At 41.6% G+C, this 19,135-nt stretch overlaps 1 protein-coding gene, 1 long non-coding RNA gene and 1 pseudogene across 2 annotated transcripts; all 3 read right to left on the bottom strand.

Annotated features, from left to right (window-relative positions):
- Positions 1-1,545: 1,545 nt before the first annotated feature.
- LOC117493441 (zona pellucida sperm-binding protein 3-like) lies at positions 1,546-19,135 on the bottom strand. Its single transcript, XM_034143995.1, has 5 exons — positions 18,958-19,135; positions 2,639-2,757; positions 2,306-2,391; positions 1,731-1,837; positions 1,546-1,616 (listed from the first exon to the last, which is right to left on the bottom strand). The coding sequence occupies exons 1-5, from the start codon at positions 19,052-19,054 to the stop codon at positions 1,546-1,548; spliced, it is 480 nt and encodes a 159-aa protein (XP_033999886.1). The 5' UTR covers positions 19,055-19,135.
- On the bottom strand, positions 8,852-11,677 carry LOC117493158 (annotated as a pseudogene).
- Positions 16,719-18,520, bottom strand: LOC117493162. Its single transcript, XR_004556943.1, has 3 exons — positions 18,432-18,520; positions 16,846-16,952; positions 16,719-16,733 (listed from the first exon to the last, which is right to left on the bottom strand). It is a non-coding gene; the product is annotated as an uncharacterized LOC117493162 (long non-coding RNA).

Here is a 19,135-nt window from a genome sequence, read left to right as displayed (position 1 = left end):
GATTTTGAGCTACATAAATACAATTTGATCTATATTTTTGAAACATAAGACATGTCATGTAAAAATCAATCCATGCAGTTCAAACAAAGAAAATATTGAAAAAACCTCCAAATACTTAAAATCATCCCAACTAATTTAAAATGACTTACAACATATAAAGTTCAAAACTATATTCTTAATTATCCATTTCAGAGGTTCACCCTGTACTGTTGCCTAAATATTTTATGTTATTTTAGATTGATCCATTTTGTTTTTCCGTTCATACTTTTTAGTTTTTTTTGGGCCAGAGGGCCGTTATTGGAGATGTTAGAGTTGAAAGGGGGGAGACAGAGGGGAGGACATGCCAGAAATGTTCGGCTGGTTCAGGATTCAAACTGGTTTACTAGGCAGCGGTGACTGCATATGGGCTGCCGGCTCTAACCACTGACATATCGGGCGAACCCATTCTTATCAAGGGTTATTGACCCTTTCACTCTTTCCTATTATTATCTCCTTATATTTGGACACATTGTATTGTCTTGTATGTGAATAGCACTTTTTTAAAAATAAAAATATATATTTATTATTTATGAGAGCTTCTGAATCGGACTGTGCCGGCGTACATGCTTACAGGACAATAACTAATATATCCACCCCTTTGCTGCTGATGACTCTCCTCCTGACCTGCACTTTCACACTCATCTTGCAGACACCAGACATATCCGGTGATACATCATGAAAGTGATATATCTTCTTTTCTCACTTGATAATATCAATAACAGGATCGCTATAAGAAGACTTACTAGGATACTATAAAAAAGTGTAATATATAAAGTACTTCATGGGGAGCAATGTTTATATTGCTAAGAAATACTGAGAAAAACGTTTTGAGAAGGGTTTGTTTGTGTAACTGTACACATTAGTGGTGTTAATCCAGTGGATACAAGTTTTAAAGTCTGATGCATAACATCCTGAGTTTTATTTCAAATTCAGTTAAACATCAGTGTGTGCAAAACCAACTGCAAGCGTTTCAACGGCTGTTCTTGCTTTGATTTCCCCTTCCTGCTCAGAGGTGAAGAACAATAAATAAAGTGAGGCTGTCCACAAAACCTCACAAAGACTGAAGGAAAGAGTACAATGTGAGTCAGCTTTAGTATTTATTAGTGAGTTCATAAGTGAAAAGGCCATGAAGACGAGCTTGGCATGCATTCTTATTTTCATTCAGCTTTTTGAAGGTAAGAGAAATTCACATTTTATTTCCTCTTTCAAACACTGATACGTGTCTATCCTGACAGCAACATTTAATGTTCATACAGTGTAATCTGTTTTTATTTACGGGGATGTTTCATCAGACCAGTTGTGTGGCTTTGTTTAGAGCCATGTTAGGTATTAACAGTAAAGACTAAACATCATTGTTTCTTTAATGTTTATGTTGTATAACATTCCTTACTAAACAATCATTAAAATAATCGTTTTGCTAGTATTAAGCTATAAGTATTACGCTGAAGTTTGGTCAGGGAGGGTGAGATTGATAGACAAATATTTAATCCTTTATTGTCTGGATTGTTATGCTTCGCCTATTTGTATGGGCAAAACCATCAAAGGGCCCAGAGTAACAGTTTCACGTGCCACCAAATCTGAAACATGAATAAAAATGAAAGAGAGAGACAAATCATATTAGTTGGGGGGACAGTTTTCACAGACAGATCACAGATTATGAAAGTTATACAACTGTAGGATTTACAGTTTACCTTCAGGGATCAGACTTCCGAGGTTTGTTTGACCGGTGGGAGAGTTGCTGGAGCATGTATCGTCGCAACATCGACACACATCATCACTGCCATCGACATTTATCCATCTGATGATTAGTATACAGAAACAATCATTGTTTTCCTTTAGCTTTGAGTTGAGGACATTTACACCCAAATCCAATGTTGAAATAATAGCCATTTATTTGTATACATATACTCCATGGGCAGCGTCAACATTCTAAAATATTCTTAAAGCTTACATTTAGCACATTCCTCTCACATGTGTACTGTTTCAGTTCAAATGCTGAGGTAAGCATCGCTGTTACATTGATCTGGCTGTACAGAGACAGCATGGAACATTCATTTTAGAAAGTATTTATCCTTATATTTACATGTTTCCTTAATTAAGTAACTTGATTACTTAAGCAGCAAGAAATATTAATAGCAAACATTTGAACCAGTTTTAGCTTATAAAGAATTGTTAACCTGATGAGCCTTTGTAAATGATACACTGACAAACCTTTTGCAATATTAAAGTAAGGAGCAACAATTCACAAAATAAGTAATAAAATCACCTTGAATTTATATAATTGCAGGCCTTGTTGACGGGGCTGCTCTTCCGCATTTCAGAGGTCGCTTTCAGCTGGCAAGTGATAAAAATCTAATAAATCCAAATGCTGGCTGTCGTTGAAGAAGCAGCGACTCACTGCTGCTGCTGAAGATATATTTGCTTTGTTTGAAAAAAACGATAGCAGAGTACGAGGAGGAGCTGTCTCTTTCCAAAGAGGAGAACAAGAGACTCCAAAAACTACTGGACGCTGTTTAAGAGAGACCAAAGAAATGTCATTATACAACCTCGAAGCATTTCCAAATATGACAAAATCATTCAGGTTATAGAAGTGGCTCACTGAGTTCCTTGTGTCCTGGGGAAACAGGAAGGCATCGAGCTGCAGCTGAAGAGAAAGAAGATCTTGTTCTGGGATTGAAAAGTGCATTTGATCCTTCCTCTTTGGCATCATTGAAGCACCTGACGAAAAGAAAATTAAAATTTGAATGCAATTTAAAGAGCCAATTATCAGTATCATACTGTATTCTGAGCTTCTCTTACCCATGGTTTTCGATAAAGTAGTAATCTGGGGGGCTGATCTCGGGTCAGGAGACAGAGCGGCGACACAAGGCCGTCGATAAACAGAGGCGTCTAGGTCTGTCTCTTGCCCCCCCCTCCCTGTGAGCCTAGTGTGCTCCGATTGGTCAGGCTCGGCCACTCTGTTCTGATTAGTCAACCACCAGAGAGGCTCCAACCCATGTATAACAGCGCTTTTTCGGCTCGCTCTCAGCGGAACAACAGTCCTTATAATGGCCTCGGTAGCAGCCGTATATTTATACACTAACTAACCGAACTGTACCTACAACTGTTGTTATAGAAGAGTAAGTTTTTTTACCTGTATATAAACTACTACTGTTTGATGAGAAATCAAATCATGGTTTGCTATATATGAATGATAAGTTATAGGAGCAAATAATTCAGGGAAGAAAAGGATAGGCCTACTAAAGTATTTCCATCAAACTTTATTTTAGAAATGTACAAAATGAACATGCGTAAATATACATATATACACTGTATATCATCCATTCCTCCCCTTATAGGTGTTTTCGGCATCTTGCCTATCGCAGCTTTGTAAGCGGCTGCCGGGGCTTTTTAGGACGAGGCATCAGAGTGGGTCATCCCGTGTGTGTGTTGTCCGCCAGATACGCCTGGAGTTTCCTGATCTGGCTGGACGAAATCAAATGCAAATCACAAAATATTAGAGAAACTTAGTTGTTTTAGATTCGTTAGTAGTAGTTGTGGTAGGAGTGTGTATCTATCTATCTAATCAACACAGTTAGCTTGCCAGCTAATATGCTAACCTACGTTTGCTAGTTGTTCAGTGTAATATGCTATAGGCTACTATACTATACTATAGCTATACTATACTATGAACAACAGATAGTGGTTCATATTAGGCTATCAAGAACATGTTTACAATTGCAATCTTATACGGGTAGTCTGCTACATTCATTGTAGCTGGCATAACAACAATGTTTTCCCGAGCAAACTCATGTCTACCTCCGTGCTTTAGCTCGGTAGCATACACGCTAGGAACGCCAGCTATAATGTAATTACGTTTCGCGACTGACCGTACGGTAAATCACCCGGAGTATACTGTCTATGAGTATTTCGTGTGTGAATGCAGACATTCTCCTGCTATGAGATACATGTATGCAAGGCCATCTGCTGATATTGGAGTTGATATATGGAAACGCTAGCAACTTAGTTAGGCACTGTGTCAATGGCTTAGCAGTCCGAACACGTTTACAACACATTTAAACAGTCGTGGTAGATACCTTGTTTGATAAATACACAAATAACAATGCCAAACTTACAGGTTGTGTACCCGAATCTTCCCCTGCTCCAAACGGTCCAAACAAACTGGGAAATAGCATCGTCCTTCAGTTTCAAATGCTGTGCATATCCGGGCCTCAAACTGGGCAATGTTTTGGAAGCTTTCATTCTGTGAAATGCCGCGCACACAGTAACGTTCTTCGACCTCTGAAGGAACAGTGGTTAAACAGAATTTCAACCACGACTTTCGTCGTGGTTCTTCTTCCGTCGGTAGGACAAAACAGCTCATATTTCCCCTCACATTTCAGGAAACAGGTCCTTGGCATTGGCATGACTGGATCGATTGTGAACTGAACCAGAGCTTCCAACAGTAAATGTTAGGGCTGGGCAGAGGGCTGGCGCCCAGCGCCGCTGGGTGTGGCCATAGCTCTTCCGGATTGGTCCATTTTGTTCCGGGTACCAGGCATGACATCATGTCGTACCCGGAAGAATCAAATGGACAATGACGTAATCCCACGAGGCGTTTTGGAGAGGTATTTTCTGTGTTAGAGGTTTTACCTCGCTACAGGGGTGTACTTTGAGGGTTTTGACTCTGCACACCGTTTACATGCATAAAAACCTTCATAACACACAAGGGGAACGGGTAATAACCGGAAAAGCATGACACCTCTCCTTTAAGATATTCATTGCTATCGGATGTTAGAGAGCATTCCATGGAATATAACAAAAAGTGTATCTCGAGCCTGTTCTCAAACTTACCTACCCTACCTTTAAAGCTGGGGTAGGTACGTTTAGAAACCGGCTCGAGATACACTTTTTGTTAGTATTCCATGGAATGCTCTTAACATCCCGATAGCAATGAATATCTTAAGTGCTTTGACAAAAAAAATCCATAAAAAAAATGTAATCTGTGGAAGGCCGTGGTGCTGTAAAAAGCACGACCAATCATGTTAGCCGGCCGCCAGCTAAAATACTGGGATGGCCTACCTGCCTGTTCAGCCTTCCATCTGTGCACCAACTTATCTCGTGCCCTCATTGGTCATGTGCTCGTTCGTGTGTGTTTGGAGGAGGGGCTCTGTAAGGAAGTGGCAGATTTATTTCCGTGCCGTGTATTTTCAAATTCTAGCCGCACTCGAGCTGGTTTCTCCAAAATTACCTACCCAACCTGCAACCACAGTTACATATCCACCATCTTCTATTAATCATCAACAACTTCCAGTCACTTTGGAGCCACAGTCTTGTAGTCCAGCTTCAAATACATATTCAGAGTCACCAGCAGCAACAGGTCGACACTGACTGCTCTGTGAATGCTTGACTTCTCCCAAAAAAAATCCCATGGAGACAAAAGGCGTCCATTTTTAAAGAGGTCAGCCTTTACCGCAATGATTATGGACACTTCTGTGCATTGTACACTGATAGTGGATCCCTCATTGAATTGTGGTTCACTGATTTGATTTTCTGTGTCAAACCCTAATGCAGCAGTTTTATATTCCCTTCCTTCAGCATCGATCATTGGTCCATCTCTCAAAGTTCGAATGGCGTCTGCAAAACCAAAAGCAAAAAGTGACAGCAGTGCCACAGAGCCTAAGCAAACACAACACTACCAGTAGAACAAGTGATAATTTAGGAAATCTAAACCATACTGAATTTAAATAAGATGCAGAAGGTTCAAACTCTCAATGTCAAATACTTCCCAGTGCAGACTAATCACATGGAGAGGACAGCTGGAAGCAATTACTCATTAACTGATGAGAATTAAAGCTGCAGTCACACCGAAATACCTGCATGTGATTGGCCCACACCTGACATGTGGGTTTACATCTAGTAGTTACACTGATGCTTCCTTCCTTATGCATCAATCAATGTTGAAATATTATATACTACAGTTAATGGAGAGCAATTTAAAATGCAGCCCCATTTTATTCAACATCATTCAGTTTATTTTGTGCATGTAGGTTTTAATGTGGTATACGAGTACGATTCAGTTCCAGTCCACTGTAAAGTGAAACAAAAACTTACACATTTACAGCTTCACTGGTTTCTGGCTTTGAGTCCCAACAGGCACTTTGTTGCAGGGACCAAAAAACATCCCAGGAAGTTTCATCTTCCACATGGCCTTTTAGTCTAAAAACAAATGTGTGATGTCATGGCTACCATTACATTGAGCCAATATTTTAACCTGTTCCACCCTGAGCCTGTTTTTCAGGTCTCAGGCTTGAAAATGACATTCCCAGAACAAATGACCATATCTTCCCTTCTAAATTGGTTAAATTAATAATCTTTGTTCTCAAAGTAATGATAAACCTGTGAGTTGGATGTAGAAAAGTCAGAATCAATATACTGTAGATGTTTTTTATTTTAAAGAAAATTCCGATTGAACATATTAAAAAAACTGTAAATTATAGTGTCCGTCCAAAAATTATTTTGTACTTATAGTGAAAACTACCCTTGGATGATGGGTTAGTAGACTAAAAGCTTTAGGAATCCAGTACAACATATAATAAGTACCCTGTATCAAGATTGATGCAAAACAAGTGCAATTTGACCTTTTTAGAGAGATTTAGCAAAAGAAACCCACTTCTGGGGTCATTTGGGTGGATTTTCCATATCTCTGGCCCCCCTTGGTCGATTTTGATGAATGAAATCTCTTTATAACCGCTAGAGCCAATGGAATTGAGGGAAAGTTCTACACACACCAACACATTAACAAATAAGGAGTGAGAGTGATGATGCGTGGCCAAAACCGGAAGCTGCATACACTCTGTTGGCTACCATTAGCAGCTAACTTTTTTTCTCCGATTTTTTACATAAAAATGGAATTATGGATTATAAAACATTTTTCAAGCTACAGATACATTATTAACCTATGGATCAACCGATTCAGCCGCTTTTTTTCTCGTTTTAATGCCATTGAACACGTCCTTTGATCAGATAGACAGCTACGGTGAGACGATCTCCCGTAAAGGTACGTTTTGTGATGTCTGTGTTTGCTTCCGCTGTCGCGAGTTCGGATCGCTCAGTGATGATACTATACCTATATAATCTGTGGAGTCTCAGCTTTAATCGGATATTGTATGTGCAGTTACGATAAGTAATAAGGGTATCTTTATCTTGAGTTCTGTGCTAAGTGAGTTAGCATTTTTCTGCTTAGTATTACCCTTGTTTTGGTAAAAATGGTTCATATCTTCAGTTAGCTGAGATTCTTCCCGTTATTCTGGTGCTACACATTAATGGTTTCATTAATGTTAAGAAGCCCTGAGACACAGTCTCGAAAAAAAACGGTGGGGGGGGGGTCCACTGGGGGGGACCTTCGTCCTTAAGAGGTTAAAGTCTTGCTTCAGTTTTTTTCCCAGATGGCTTGAAATAATGGCATCTGTAACCAAGGGTGTAACTTTGGTTTGAGAAGTGGGGGGGACACAAAACAGGGGGTCCTCCGCAATGAAACATTTTCTCAATTTCCTGCCTTTCTACAAATATATTAAGGACTATAGTGTTAACAAATCCAAGAAAAATGTGTAGTGTATATAATGAGTGTGCACACTTATCTAGTATCCTATCCATGTAAACCTGTTTTATTTAAGATGACCTTACCTCCTGTTGGGGGGTCCGGGGGCATGCACCCCCGGGAAGATTTTTGTCTTTAAATTGAAGCTAAAGCATCAATCTGGTGCACTTTGAGGGCCACATGAAGAGATGTATGGATACAGCTCTCAACAATCAAATGAAACAGAACTGTATATTTCAATAATCAAAAAACCATTATAATATGCTCACAAGCAATAACACATCATTGATAAACTCCTCTCTATATCTTTATTTTACCTAGTCTGCATTCTTTCTTTTTATTTATGCATATTTGACTAATCACTCCCCTTTCAAACTGTGTTTTTTATTTTTGTACTGACCTATAGTACACATTGGAAGGATTTCTTAACTTATTTTATATACAACTAATATTACATATGGAAATATTTGTTTACATAGATGACCAAACCGTTTGAGACCCACTGAGACTACAGTTTACAACCTAATCCCTCAGAGTCCTTTAGCTCACTGAGTTGACGTGATCTCTCTCAGTCCCCCAGGAGAGAATTACGCCCATGTCTGTAACTATACTCATCTAAAGATTCATGTCACTTTTTTTAAATCAGTCCCCAAAAACAGGAGTGAATAGATTTGCTTAAGCTAAAGTAACAACTCAGGACTTTGTAAACCATCAAATTGTACCTCTAAAACATATTGACTACCCTAGTAGAGGTCTGGGTACTCCATTAGAATTCAGTCTCCAGTCAAAAACCCAATGGGCCTGGACACAAAGTTCATGTAGACCATGTTTATACTTAATGTTCAGGTCATTATATTGCCAGGGCCCCCATGGTAACTCCCTTTTAAAAGGGGCTACTCATGTACAAAGGCTTTGTTGCATCAACTGAAGTTCAAATATAAACTGGCTGACCTCCAATACATCACCTTTATAAAGCTGTTGCAACTAAAGCAAATGACCACCCCAGAAAATAAATGCCATGTTTATAGTACCATTTTTAGCAGCAGACAAGCACAAGAAAAGACATGGAACATGGATGTCAAATTGCAATTGTGGGTCCCCACTAAATGTTTACCGTTATATGGAATACTTTGGCTAATTAGGAAACAATTCTGTTTGCATTTAATTGTTTTTAGCTGTGAGCAGGTCATCAGTTTTCCTTGTGTAATTGCAACATTAAAAAGCAAACAAATACAATTTTGAATCATTTATTATCTCTTTGAGTCCATTGTTTCAGAAAGGTCAGATTCTGTTGCAGTGGTGTTGGACAGTGGGGGCACAGCCACATTAACCGCAGCAGATTGGAAGACTTCATCGAGCGCCGCTGTGTTGGTACTGTTCAGCACTACTGCCTTCAACTGCAGGTGGGCCTCAGGAGAGGTTTCTTCTAGAAGTTCAGGAATTTCCTCTGCATCTTCATCTGTAGTCGCAGAATAAATGTGTTAATGTAAAAGGTGCATTGTAGAGTGCCATTTAAAAAAGGGTTAAGACTTTTCACATTTTACCTTTTTCTGTTCCACTTTTGTCTTCATTCTGCTCAGAAGCTAAAATCAGAAAGTCCACCTGGTTTTGGGTCGATGATGAATCAGGAAGCAGTCCTTTCCTCTGATCTTTGACAGATAAACAATTCAACATTAAGATTTCATTATGGGTCATTTTAATCTCAATTTAGAGATTGTTAAAGGCTTCAAATGAACAAAGAATAATTGAATACCGGTATTGACTTACCAACTCCGTTTATTCCACTCCTCCACTGGCTGCCATACATTGTAGATCTGCCGATTTGATCAAGAATGGAAGAACGCTCCTCTGCAGGTATGGGCTGGCTTTTCTGCTTGGCTGGCAAGACCATCATCGGACCCACTCTGGCCTGATGTTCCCACACTAACACAAACCAGCACAATGCATGTTAATTCAGTTACCCAGCCATCATCATGTCTAAAACCTATGCAAAAACATGCGTCACAAACAATTGATCATTAAGACGACATCTGCAGCCAATATTCATCATACAAGTTTCTACAAGCTCCCCACCTGGACTGGTCTTCAGTCCGCTCCTCCAGAGGGGTTCACGCTCTTCTGGCTTCACAAACCCTCGAGGCCTAAACTTGCTCGGGCTGCTGGGCTTACTGGGAGTTTGCTCAACTCCAATTGGTCTTTTGCATTGCCCACACAAGTAGTCATTACCATCAGCGGACCTCCATCTGATGAATACAAAAAAAACATTCAGCACCAATAGTTTGTTTTTTGTGTGTAATTTGAAATATTTTAGGCTGGATCTCACTTGCCTTCCATTCACAAAGTGCACGCCTTGTTTGGTGCATCTGCGTTATTTATTGCCACAGCATTCAGGTGACATGTGATGTAGAGCTATGAGAAAAGCAGGTGTTGGGAAACATGCACACACAATCATGTTTAAGGCAATTGAATAGAGCCTCACCTCCCCTCTGTCCTCATTATAAAATCTGAAGGCATCAATGGACATGTGGAGCTTGTCATCCTGTGTCCTGGCTAAGAATTGAGACCTTGAGCCTGGAAGCTGAGAGTCAACAAAGCACCTATGATGGGGAAAAACAAAAAGAGCAACACTAAATTAGCACTCATTGACTACTATAACCAGAGTCTACATTACCCACAATGCACCACTAACATTTCTAGTCATATAGGCAAGTTCTGGAAGTAGTTATTTAGAGTCAGAACTGCACAAATCTGACCTGTGCATTTGCCAATAGTGGCACAGAAAGGAAGAACTAGAATACCAAAGATTAAAAGCAAACCACAGCTAGCCTTAGCTAATGGCTAACTTGAAGACGCCACTAAAGGACTGATCTTTTATTAACCGGTCACTCGAGTCAGCATTGCTTCGTGTCTGAATTAAACCACTTGAAGAGCCTTACACATTAAACAGCTCCCTCTAGGGTCAGAAAAAGACTTTACCTTTTTGCCATTTAGCAATTTGCAGCCTTACCCATTTTCAATGAAGGCATGCCTGGGGCTGGAGTGCATGTCAGGGCTCAGTGTAGCCACGCAGCTGCTCACAAACACTCGGAGCCCCATGTGATGCCCAAGTATGACCGAAGCCTCGATGCTGATGGGCTCACCGAGATGAAACACATTAGAGCTTCTTTTGTACTGCCAGTCACCTGCACACGGACAGAAAAAAGTACTAAGTGCAAATAGAGACATGACAACTCATAACATGAGAAAATTACCAAAACCCACTTGTCATGATTCTCAAGTTAAACTCCAACATTTCCACTGCAGCCTGGGTCGACATGAAGGGGATCCAGGAAGGCATGAGTGAAGAACTGGACAAACTGTACTTCCTAAGAAACAGAAAACATGCATTTAAAAAAAAAGACAGACATCATTCAAAGATTTTTACAATGTGAGCTTTAAAAACAAAAGAGACAAAGACCTTTCGTAATGACATTCAATTGGAATTACAGCCTCCTCCATTCGAACAACACCATATGGAGAAGCCTCAGGAGAGTATATGAGGAGGTTTGTGTAGATCAGAGAGTCCTCAGTTACCTGTGGAGAGTAGATGTGTTTAAAACTAGAAGCTATGATGAAACATATTTGAAATGAAATATATTTAAAAGTTACCCAGTGTCTGGTGCCGCACTCCACAAGTCCAACACTGATACTGTACTCATCTGCTGAAGACGCTGTAGCTCTGCAGTACTGGTTGTTGTTCTCTACTCCAAGGCGTATCTCGTCTCCATCAACAGGAACTCCAACCGCAAACATGTCGGCTTTGATAACAATCTCCAAAGAGTCTGGATGACAGGTCACTCTGATGGTATTCACCTGCTGCGGTTCCTCAGCCGGAGACTTCTGCTGCTGCTGCCCGAGTTCTGACCTGCCTGTGTTCGCAAGGCTCTGGAATGAAGCATCGTGTGTGGGCGGGAAAGCAAAAGAGGAGCTAACACAGAGTCCTACAAGGAGGACAACCTGAAAATTAAAGGCCTCCATAAGTGAAACTGATGGCAGGAAACTGGTCGGCTGCTCTCTGTCTTCCTGACTGACTCACAGTATGGTTCAGTGTGAGCGGTGGAGCTTTTTAAACTCTCGCCGATCATTATCCTCATCAGAGCAGCACACCTGCGTCCGATCAGACACCCATCAGCTTAATTGGCTGCACACTCTGAACTCAAGACATGAGGCTGATTGAGAGAGAGGGCGTTTTCACATGTTTAAAATGTGCATATATTTGCTTCATTGCTTGTTACTTTGTATTTTAAATAACATGTTAGTGTTGCAGTTCATGAAAACCATGCAGGAAGCATTTTGACATCCCCCTGGATCCTTAATTTGTACACACTATCACATTATTATTGTGGTCTATGTTGTCATTTTATTATGTTTTTAAACTATTATTCATGTTGTGTTGATCTGTACAGACTAAATCAAATAAAATCAAATAAAAAATGTAAAGCTTGTGATTTTGAGCTACATAAATACAATTTGATCTACAGTATATGTTTGAAACATAAGACATGTCATGTAAAAATCAATCCATGCAGTTCAAACTAAGAAAGTATTGAAAATGCCTCCAAATACTTAAAATCATCCCAACTAATTTAAAATGACTTACAACATATAAAGTTCAAAACTATAATCTTAATTATCCATTTCAGAGGTTCACCCTGTACTGTTGCCTAAATATTTCATTTTAGATTGATCAATTTTGTTTTTTCCGTTCATACTTTTTAGTTATTTTTGGTCCAGAGGGCCGTTATTGGAGATGTTAGAGTTGAAAGGGGGAGACAGAGGGGAGGACAGAAATGTTCGGCTGGTTCAGGATTCAAACTGGTTTACTAGGCAGCGGTGACTGCATATGGGCTGCCAGCTCTAACCACTGACATATCGGGCGAACCCATTCTTATCAAGGGTTATTGACCTAACCTCTTTCACTCTTTCCTATTATTATCTCCTTTATATTTGGACACATTGTATTGTCTTGTATGTGAATAGCACTTTTTTTGAAAAAAAAAAAGCTTTAAAAATATATATTTATTATTATTTATGAGAGCTTCTGAATCGGACTGTGCCGGCGTACATGTTTACAGGACAATATCTTCTAATATATATCCACCCCTTTGCTGCTGATGACTCTCCTCCTGACCTGCACTTTCACACTCATCTTGCAGACACCAGACATATCCGGTGATACATCATGAAAGTGATATCATATCTTCTTTTCTCACTTGATAATATCAATAACAGGATCGCTATAAGAAGACTTACTAGGATACTATAAAAAAGTGTTATATATAAAGTACTTCGTGGGGAGAAATGTTTATATTTCTAACAAATACTGAGAACAACTTTTTGAGAAGGGTTTGTTTGCTTAACTGTACACATTAGTGGTGTTAATCCAGTGGATACAAGTTTTAAAGTCTGATGCATAACATCCTGAGTTTTATTTCAAATTCAGTTAAACATCAGTGTGTGCAAAACCAACTGCAGCGTTTCAACGGCTGTTCTTGCTTTGATTTCCCCTTCCTGCTCAGAGGTGAAGAACAATAAATAAAGTGAGGCTGTCCACAAAACCTCACAAAGACTGAAGGAAAGAGTACAATGTGAGTCAGCTTTAGTATTTATTAGTGAGTTCATAACTGAAAAGGCCAAGGTAGTACCACTGATGCGCCGGTGAAGATGGCCGCATCGTCTTCGTGCTCCTCTCCAACTTTGCCCATTTTCGTATTTTGTACATATTTCTTTAACTTTTGCCGTTTTACTTTTAACATGGTTCGCAACATGCTAGCCGACCGCACCTACTCTGCCATACAATATAGCAGAGAGGAACTTTTCCAATTGCGAAACTTCGTGGACAATATTAACCCTCCGACAGACAATGGAGATTCACCATGGCTACCTGTTGCTGTTCTACCTGAGAGACGCAAGAAGAAGACAAAGCGGGGATGCCGGGCCGGGTTGCTGGTCAAACTGAGAAAACGTGAGAATCGGCCCCCTCTTCCGAGTATTCTTCTGGCTAATGTTCAATCCATTGAAAATAAGCTAGATGAACTCAGAAGCCGGATTGCTTTTCAACGGGACATTAAGAACTGTAACGTGTTAATTCTCACTGAGACTTGGCTCAACCCCGCTATCCCGGACTCCGCTATTGTCCCTGACGGATTCTCTATTTTTCGTCAGGACCGGACTGCAAACTCGGGGAAAAGTAAGGGAGGCGGTGTGTGTGTGTAATGACTAACAACAACTGGTGCTCAGATGTGAAGATTATTTTCATCGGACTGTTCCGCACAGCTAGAGCACCTCATGATCTCATGTCGGGCCTTCCATCTGCCGAGGGAATTCACATCTGTTGTGATAACAGCAGTGTATATCCCGCCGCAGCCACTCGCCGACAACAACACGGCACTCGATCAGCTGTTTGGGTTTATTGATAAAACCGAGACTTCACGGCCAGATGCGGCGTTCGTTGTGGCCGGAGATTTCAACACCGCCAACATGAAGAAGGTTTTGCCAAAATATTACCAACACATCAACTTCCCGACGCGCGGGGGAAACATACTGGACCATGTTTATTCCCCTTTCCGGAATGGATATAAGGCTCTCCCTCGCCCTCCCTTCGGCAAATCAGACCATATCTCACTACTGTTGTTGCCTGCTTACAAGCAGAAACTTAAAAGGGACAGACCGATAACAAGGACAGTACAACGATGGAGCGAGGAGTCAGATTCAGCACTGCAGGATTGCTTTGCATCCACGGATTGGAGTGTGTTTGAGGACAATAACATCAACACACACACGGACACTGTCATCTGCTACATTGGGAAATGCATCGATGACGTGGTACCGAAGGTTTCTGTACGGACATTCCCAAATCAAAAGCCCTGGGTAAACGGTGAGGTGCGCGGCAAACTGAAAGCGCGCACTCTCGCGCACACAGCGGGAGATTTGGAGGAGTACAGGAAGTCTAGGTATGATCTCCGGAGAGCAATAAAAAATGCAAAGAGACAGTACAAAGAGAAGGTGGAATCTGACTTCAAAGGCCTTGTAACACTAGGAATATGTGGGCGGGACTAAGGACAATGACTGACTACAAAGGAGCAGCGGGGGGTGCTGCGGGAGTGTCTGCGTGCGCATCTCTCCCAGATGAGCTAAACAGTTTTTTTGCACGCTTTGAGAGCAGCCAGGCTGTGGAGGTACAGAGGGACCAGGAGCTACACTGCCCTTTTGTTTTAAATAGGGCAGATGTGTGTAAATCCTTTAAAAGGGTTAACCCACACAAGGCTCCTGGACCTGATGGCATCCCTGGCCGTGTTCTCAGGGTGTGTGCAGTTCAGCTGGCAGAGGTGTTCACAGACATCTTCAACAGGTCCCTGCTGCAGTCTGTAGTCCCCACATGTCTTAAACACTCCACCATCATTCCTGTCCCCAAAAAGACAATCATCACCTGCCCCAACGACTACCGCCCAGTAGCACTCACCTCCATCATAATGAAGTGCTTTGAGCGGTTAGTCAAATTATTCATCACCTCCTCCCTCCCTGAATCTCTGGACCCCCTGCAGTTTGCCTACAGAGCAAACAGGTCCACAGACGACGCCATAGCCCTCACCCTCCACACTGCCCTCTCACACCTGGACCCGAAGAAGAGGAACACATATGTGAGAATGCTGTTCATTGACTACAGTTCAGCATTCAACACCATTGTGCCCTCCAAGCTGGCCATCAAGCTCAGAGACCTCGGACTCAACAGCGCCCTCTGCGACTGGATCCTGAACTTCCTGACGGGCAGACCCCAGGCAGTGCGGGTGGGAAATATCACATCCTCCACCCTGATTCTCAACACCGGTGCCCCTCAAGGCTGCGTGCTCAGCCCTCTCCTCTACTCCCTGTTCACCCACGACTGCGTGGCCACACACAGCTCCAACACCATCGTGAAGTTTGCTGATGACACGACCGTCATCGGCCAGATCACAGACGATGACGAGACGGCATACAGAGAGGAGGTCGAAAACCTGACATCTTGGTGCCAGGAGAACAACCTCCATCTCAACATCAGCAAAACAAAGGAGCTGATTGTGGACTACAGGAAGCAGCAGGGAGAGGGACACGCCCCCATCGCCATCAATGGGACTACGGTGGAGAGAGTCAAAAGCTTCAGGTTCCTTGGGGTCCACATCACTGAGGACCTGACATGGTCTCTTCACACCACCACCATCACTAAGAAAGCTCGACAGCGACTCTTCTTCCTCCGCAGGTTGAGGAGGTTCAAAATGGATTCCAGGATACTCTGCAACTTCTACAGGTGCACGATAGAGAGTATCCTCACTGGCAGCATGACGGCCTGGTACGGCAGCTGCACCGACCTCGATCGTAAGGCTTTACAGAGGGTGGTGAAAACTGCCACAGCACATCACCAGGACGGAGCTGCCATCCATGGAGGACCTTTACTCCCAGCGGCTCAGGAAGAAATCACTACGGATTATCAAAGACCCCCATCACCCCAGCCACAAACTGTTCTTTCTGTTGCCGTCTGGCAGACGTTACCGCAGCATCCTGGCAAGGACAAGAAGATTCGGAGACAGTTTCTTCCCGCGGGCAGTGAGACTGTTAAAAAATTGAACTGTTGAAACAACTTCAAACATTCAACTGCTACTCAGTAGTATGTATCTAATACCTAATATATATATATCATTCCAATAACTTGTATATAGACTCATACTGCACTATTCCACATCATAACTTTATTTCATTTTTATAACTATTATTATTTTTGTATTGCTCTTGCTCTTATTGTTATTATGTTATGTTATTATGTTGCATTGTTGGAGAAGCCTGTGACATAAGATTTTCAACTGCATAATTACTCTGTAGCTATGTCAGATTGACAATAAAGAACCTTGAACCTTGAACCTTGAACCATGAAGACGAGCTTGGCATGCATTCTTATTTTCATTCAGCTTTTTGAAGGCAAGAGAAATTCACATTTTATTTTCCTCTTTCAAACACTGATACGTGTCTGGATTGTTATGCTTCGCCTATTTGTATGGCAAAACCATCAAAGGGCCCAGAGTAACAGTTTCACATGCCACCAAATCTGAAACATGAATAAAAATGAAAGTGAGAGTCAAATCATATTTAGTTGGGACAGTTTTCACAGACAGATCACAGATTATGAAAGTTATACAACTGTAGGATTTACAGTTTACCTTCAGGGATCAGACTTCCGAGGTTTGTTTGACCGGTGGGAGAGTTGCTGGAGCATGTATCGTCGCAACATCGACACACATCATCACTGCCATCGACATTTATCCATCTGATGATTAGTATACAGAATTAATCATTGTTTTCCTTTAGCTTTGAGTTGAGGGCATTTACACCCAAATCCAATGTTGAAATAATAGCCATTTATTTGTATACATATACTCCATGGGCAGCGTCAACATTATAAAATATTCTTAAAGCTTACATTTAGCACATTCCTCTCACATGTGTACTGTTTCAGTCCAAATGCTGAGGTAAGCATCGCTGTTACATTGATCTGGCTGTACAGAGACAGCATGGAAAATTCATTTTAGAAAGTATTTACACTTATATTTACAGCAAACGTTAGACCTCATTACAAATATATGTTTCCTTAATTAAGTAACTTGATTACTTAAAGGGGACCTATCATGCAAAATGCACTTTTGTACGTCTTTTATACATGAATATGTGTCCCCGGTGTTCCAGGGAACTCACCAAGTGTCAGAAAACACAACCCTCTCTATTTTCCTCCATACCCAAATCTCTAAAAAAGGGGCTGCAACGGATCTGATAAAAACTGATCCAGATTTGAACACTTTACTGACGTCAGGAAAGTGGCGCTACGGCTATTGGGCCAACTCTCCACCTATCAGGGGAATGTGGGGTTGGGCCACGGCCGGCCACTCAAAAGCGCTGGAGACGCTGTAGTACATATGCCAGGCCTGTAAGTGGCGCTGTAGTCTGCCACAAAAGCAGCGAAGAAGACTTCCCACGCATGGTTACCCTTCTGTTTATTCTCCGCTGTGGCTTTTTTTCTCTCTCCCCGAGGCAAGCGTTTGCTCTCGCTGCTTTAATTCAATGCAATCCCTCCCCGTCGAGGCAAGCACTGTAATTCTCTCCGGTTAGTCCGCCAGCAGATGACAAACACCCACCTCTCCGCCTCGTCCAAGGAACGAGGGGACCATGCGGCAGAGTTTCAGTTTCAGTTTCTTTCGCAGGTCAAGATGTCCGTTAAAGTTTAAATCTTCCGGACAAAATTAGAAAAGTGCCGGTCAAAGGTCTTCTTTGTTATTTATTGAGCTTTAAAACAAATGAATAACGACTCTATAGGCCTATAATAATATAATAAAACACGGAGGACGGAGGTCTATTTTTCTCCCCCTCTTCTGACTTCATCAGAGCACAGCTCCCCTCTCCTGCAGGGGGGCGTGGTCAGCTGCAGCTCACAGAATCAGCCCCCTGCAAAACAGTGCTGGAGAACAGCAAATAGAGCGAAATGAGGCATGGCTAAAATGCATGATCTGTTTGGTATTTTGAAAACAGAAACGTATAAATATACCTTATATAGGTATGGCCCTACAATATATCATTTAAATATAGCATGATAGGTCCACTTTAAGAAGCAAGAAATATTAATAGCAACAATTTGAACCAGTTTTAGCTTATAAAGAATTGTTAACATGATGAGCCTTTGTAAATGATACACTGACAAACCTTTTGCAATATTACAGTAAGGAGCAACAATTCACAAAATAAGTAATAAAAGCACCTTGAATTTATATAATTGCAGGCCTTGTTGACGGGGCTGCTCTTCCGCATTTCAGAGGTCGCTTTCAGCTGGCAAGTGATACAAATCTAATAAGTTCAAATGCTGCTGTTGTTGAAGAAGCAGCGACTCACTGCTGCTGCTGAAGATATATTTGCTTTGTTTGAAAAAACGATAGCAGAGTACGAGGAGGAGCTGTCTCTTTCCAAAGAGGAGAACAAGAGACTCCAGAAACTACTGGACGCTGTTTAAGAGAGACCAAAGAAATGTCATTATACAACTTCGAAGCATTTCCAAACATGACAAAATCATTCAGGTTATAGAAGTGGCTCACTGAGTTCCTTGTGTCCTGGGGAAACAGGAAGGCATCGAGCTGCAGCTGAAGAGAAGAAGATCTTGTTCTGGGATTGACAAGTGCATTTGATCCGTCCTCTTTGGCATCATTGAAGCACCTGACGAAACAAATTAAATTTGAATGCAATTTAAGAGCCAATTATCAGTATCATACTGTATTCTGAGCTTCTCTTACCCATGGTTTTCGATAAAGTAGTATCTGGGGACTGATCTCGGGTCAGGAGACAAAGCGGCGACACAGCCGTCGATAAACAGGCGTCTGTGTCCCGCATCAGGACTGCTGTAAGAGGCCTCGAGGGGCAGGAGGTCTCCGGTGTAGAAGACACTGGTGAGCGTCTCTCCTGTCCAGTCCT

This window comes from Trematomus bernacchii, unplaced genomic scaffold, assembly GCF_902827165.1.
Source record: "Trematomus bernacchii unplaced genomic scaffold, fTreBer1.1, whole genome shotgun sequence".
In the NCBI taxonomy this organism is placed as follows: domain Eukaryota; kingdom Metazoa; phylum Chordata; class Actinopteri; order Perciformes; family Nototheniidae; genus Trematomus; species Trematomus bernacchii.
This window is presented reverse-complemented; position numbering and strand designations above follow the sequence as displayed.

Coding starts and splice junctions, on each gene's coding strand:
- LOC117493441 (XM_034143995.1), bottom strand. CDS start 19,054: ATGCGGGACACAGACGCCTGTTTATCGACGGCTGTGTCGCCGCTTTGT. Junction 2,392..2,638: donor CCCAGGACACAAGGAACTCA/GTGAGCCACTTC, acceptor TGGATTTATTAG/ATTTTTATCACTTGCCAGCT. Junction 1,838..2,305: donor TGCAATTATATAAATTCAAG/GTGATTTTATTA, acceptor ACTAATCATCAG/ATGGATAAATGTCGATGGCA.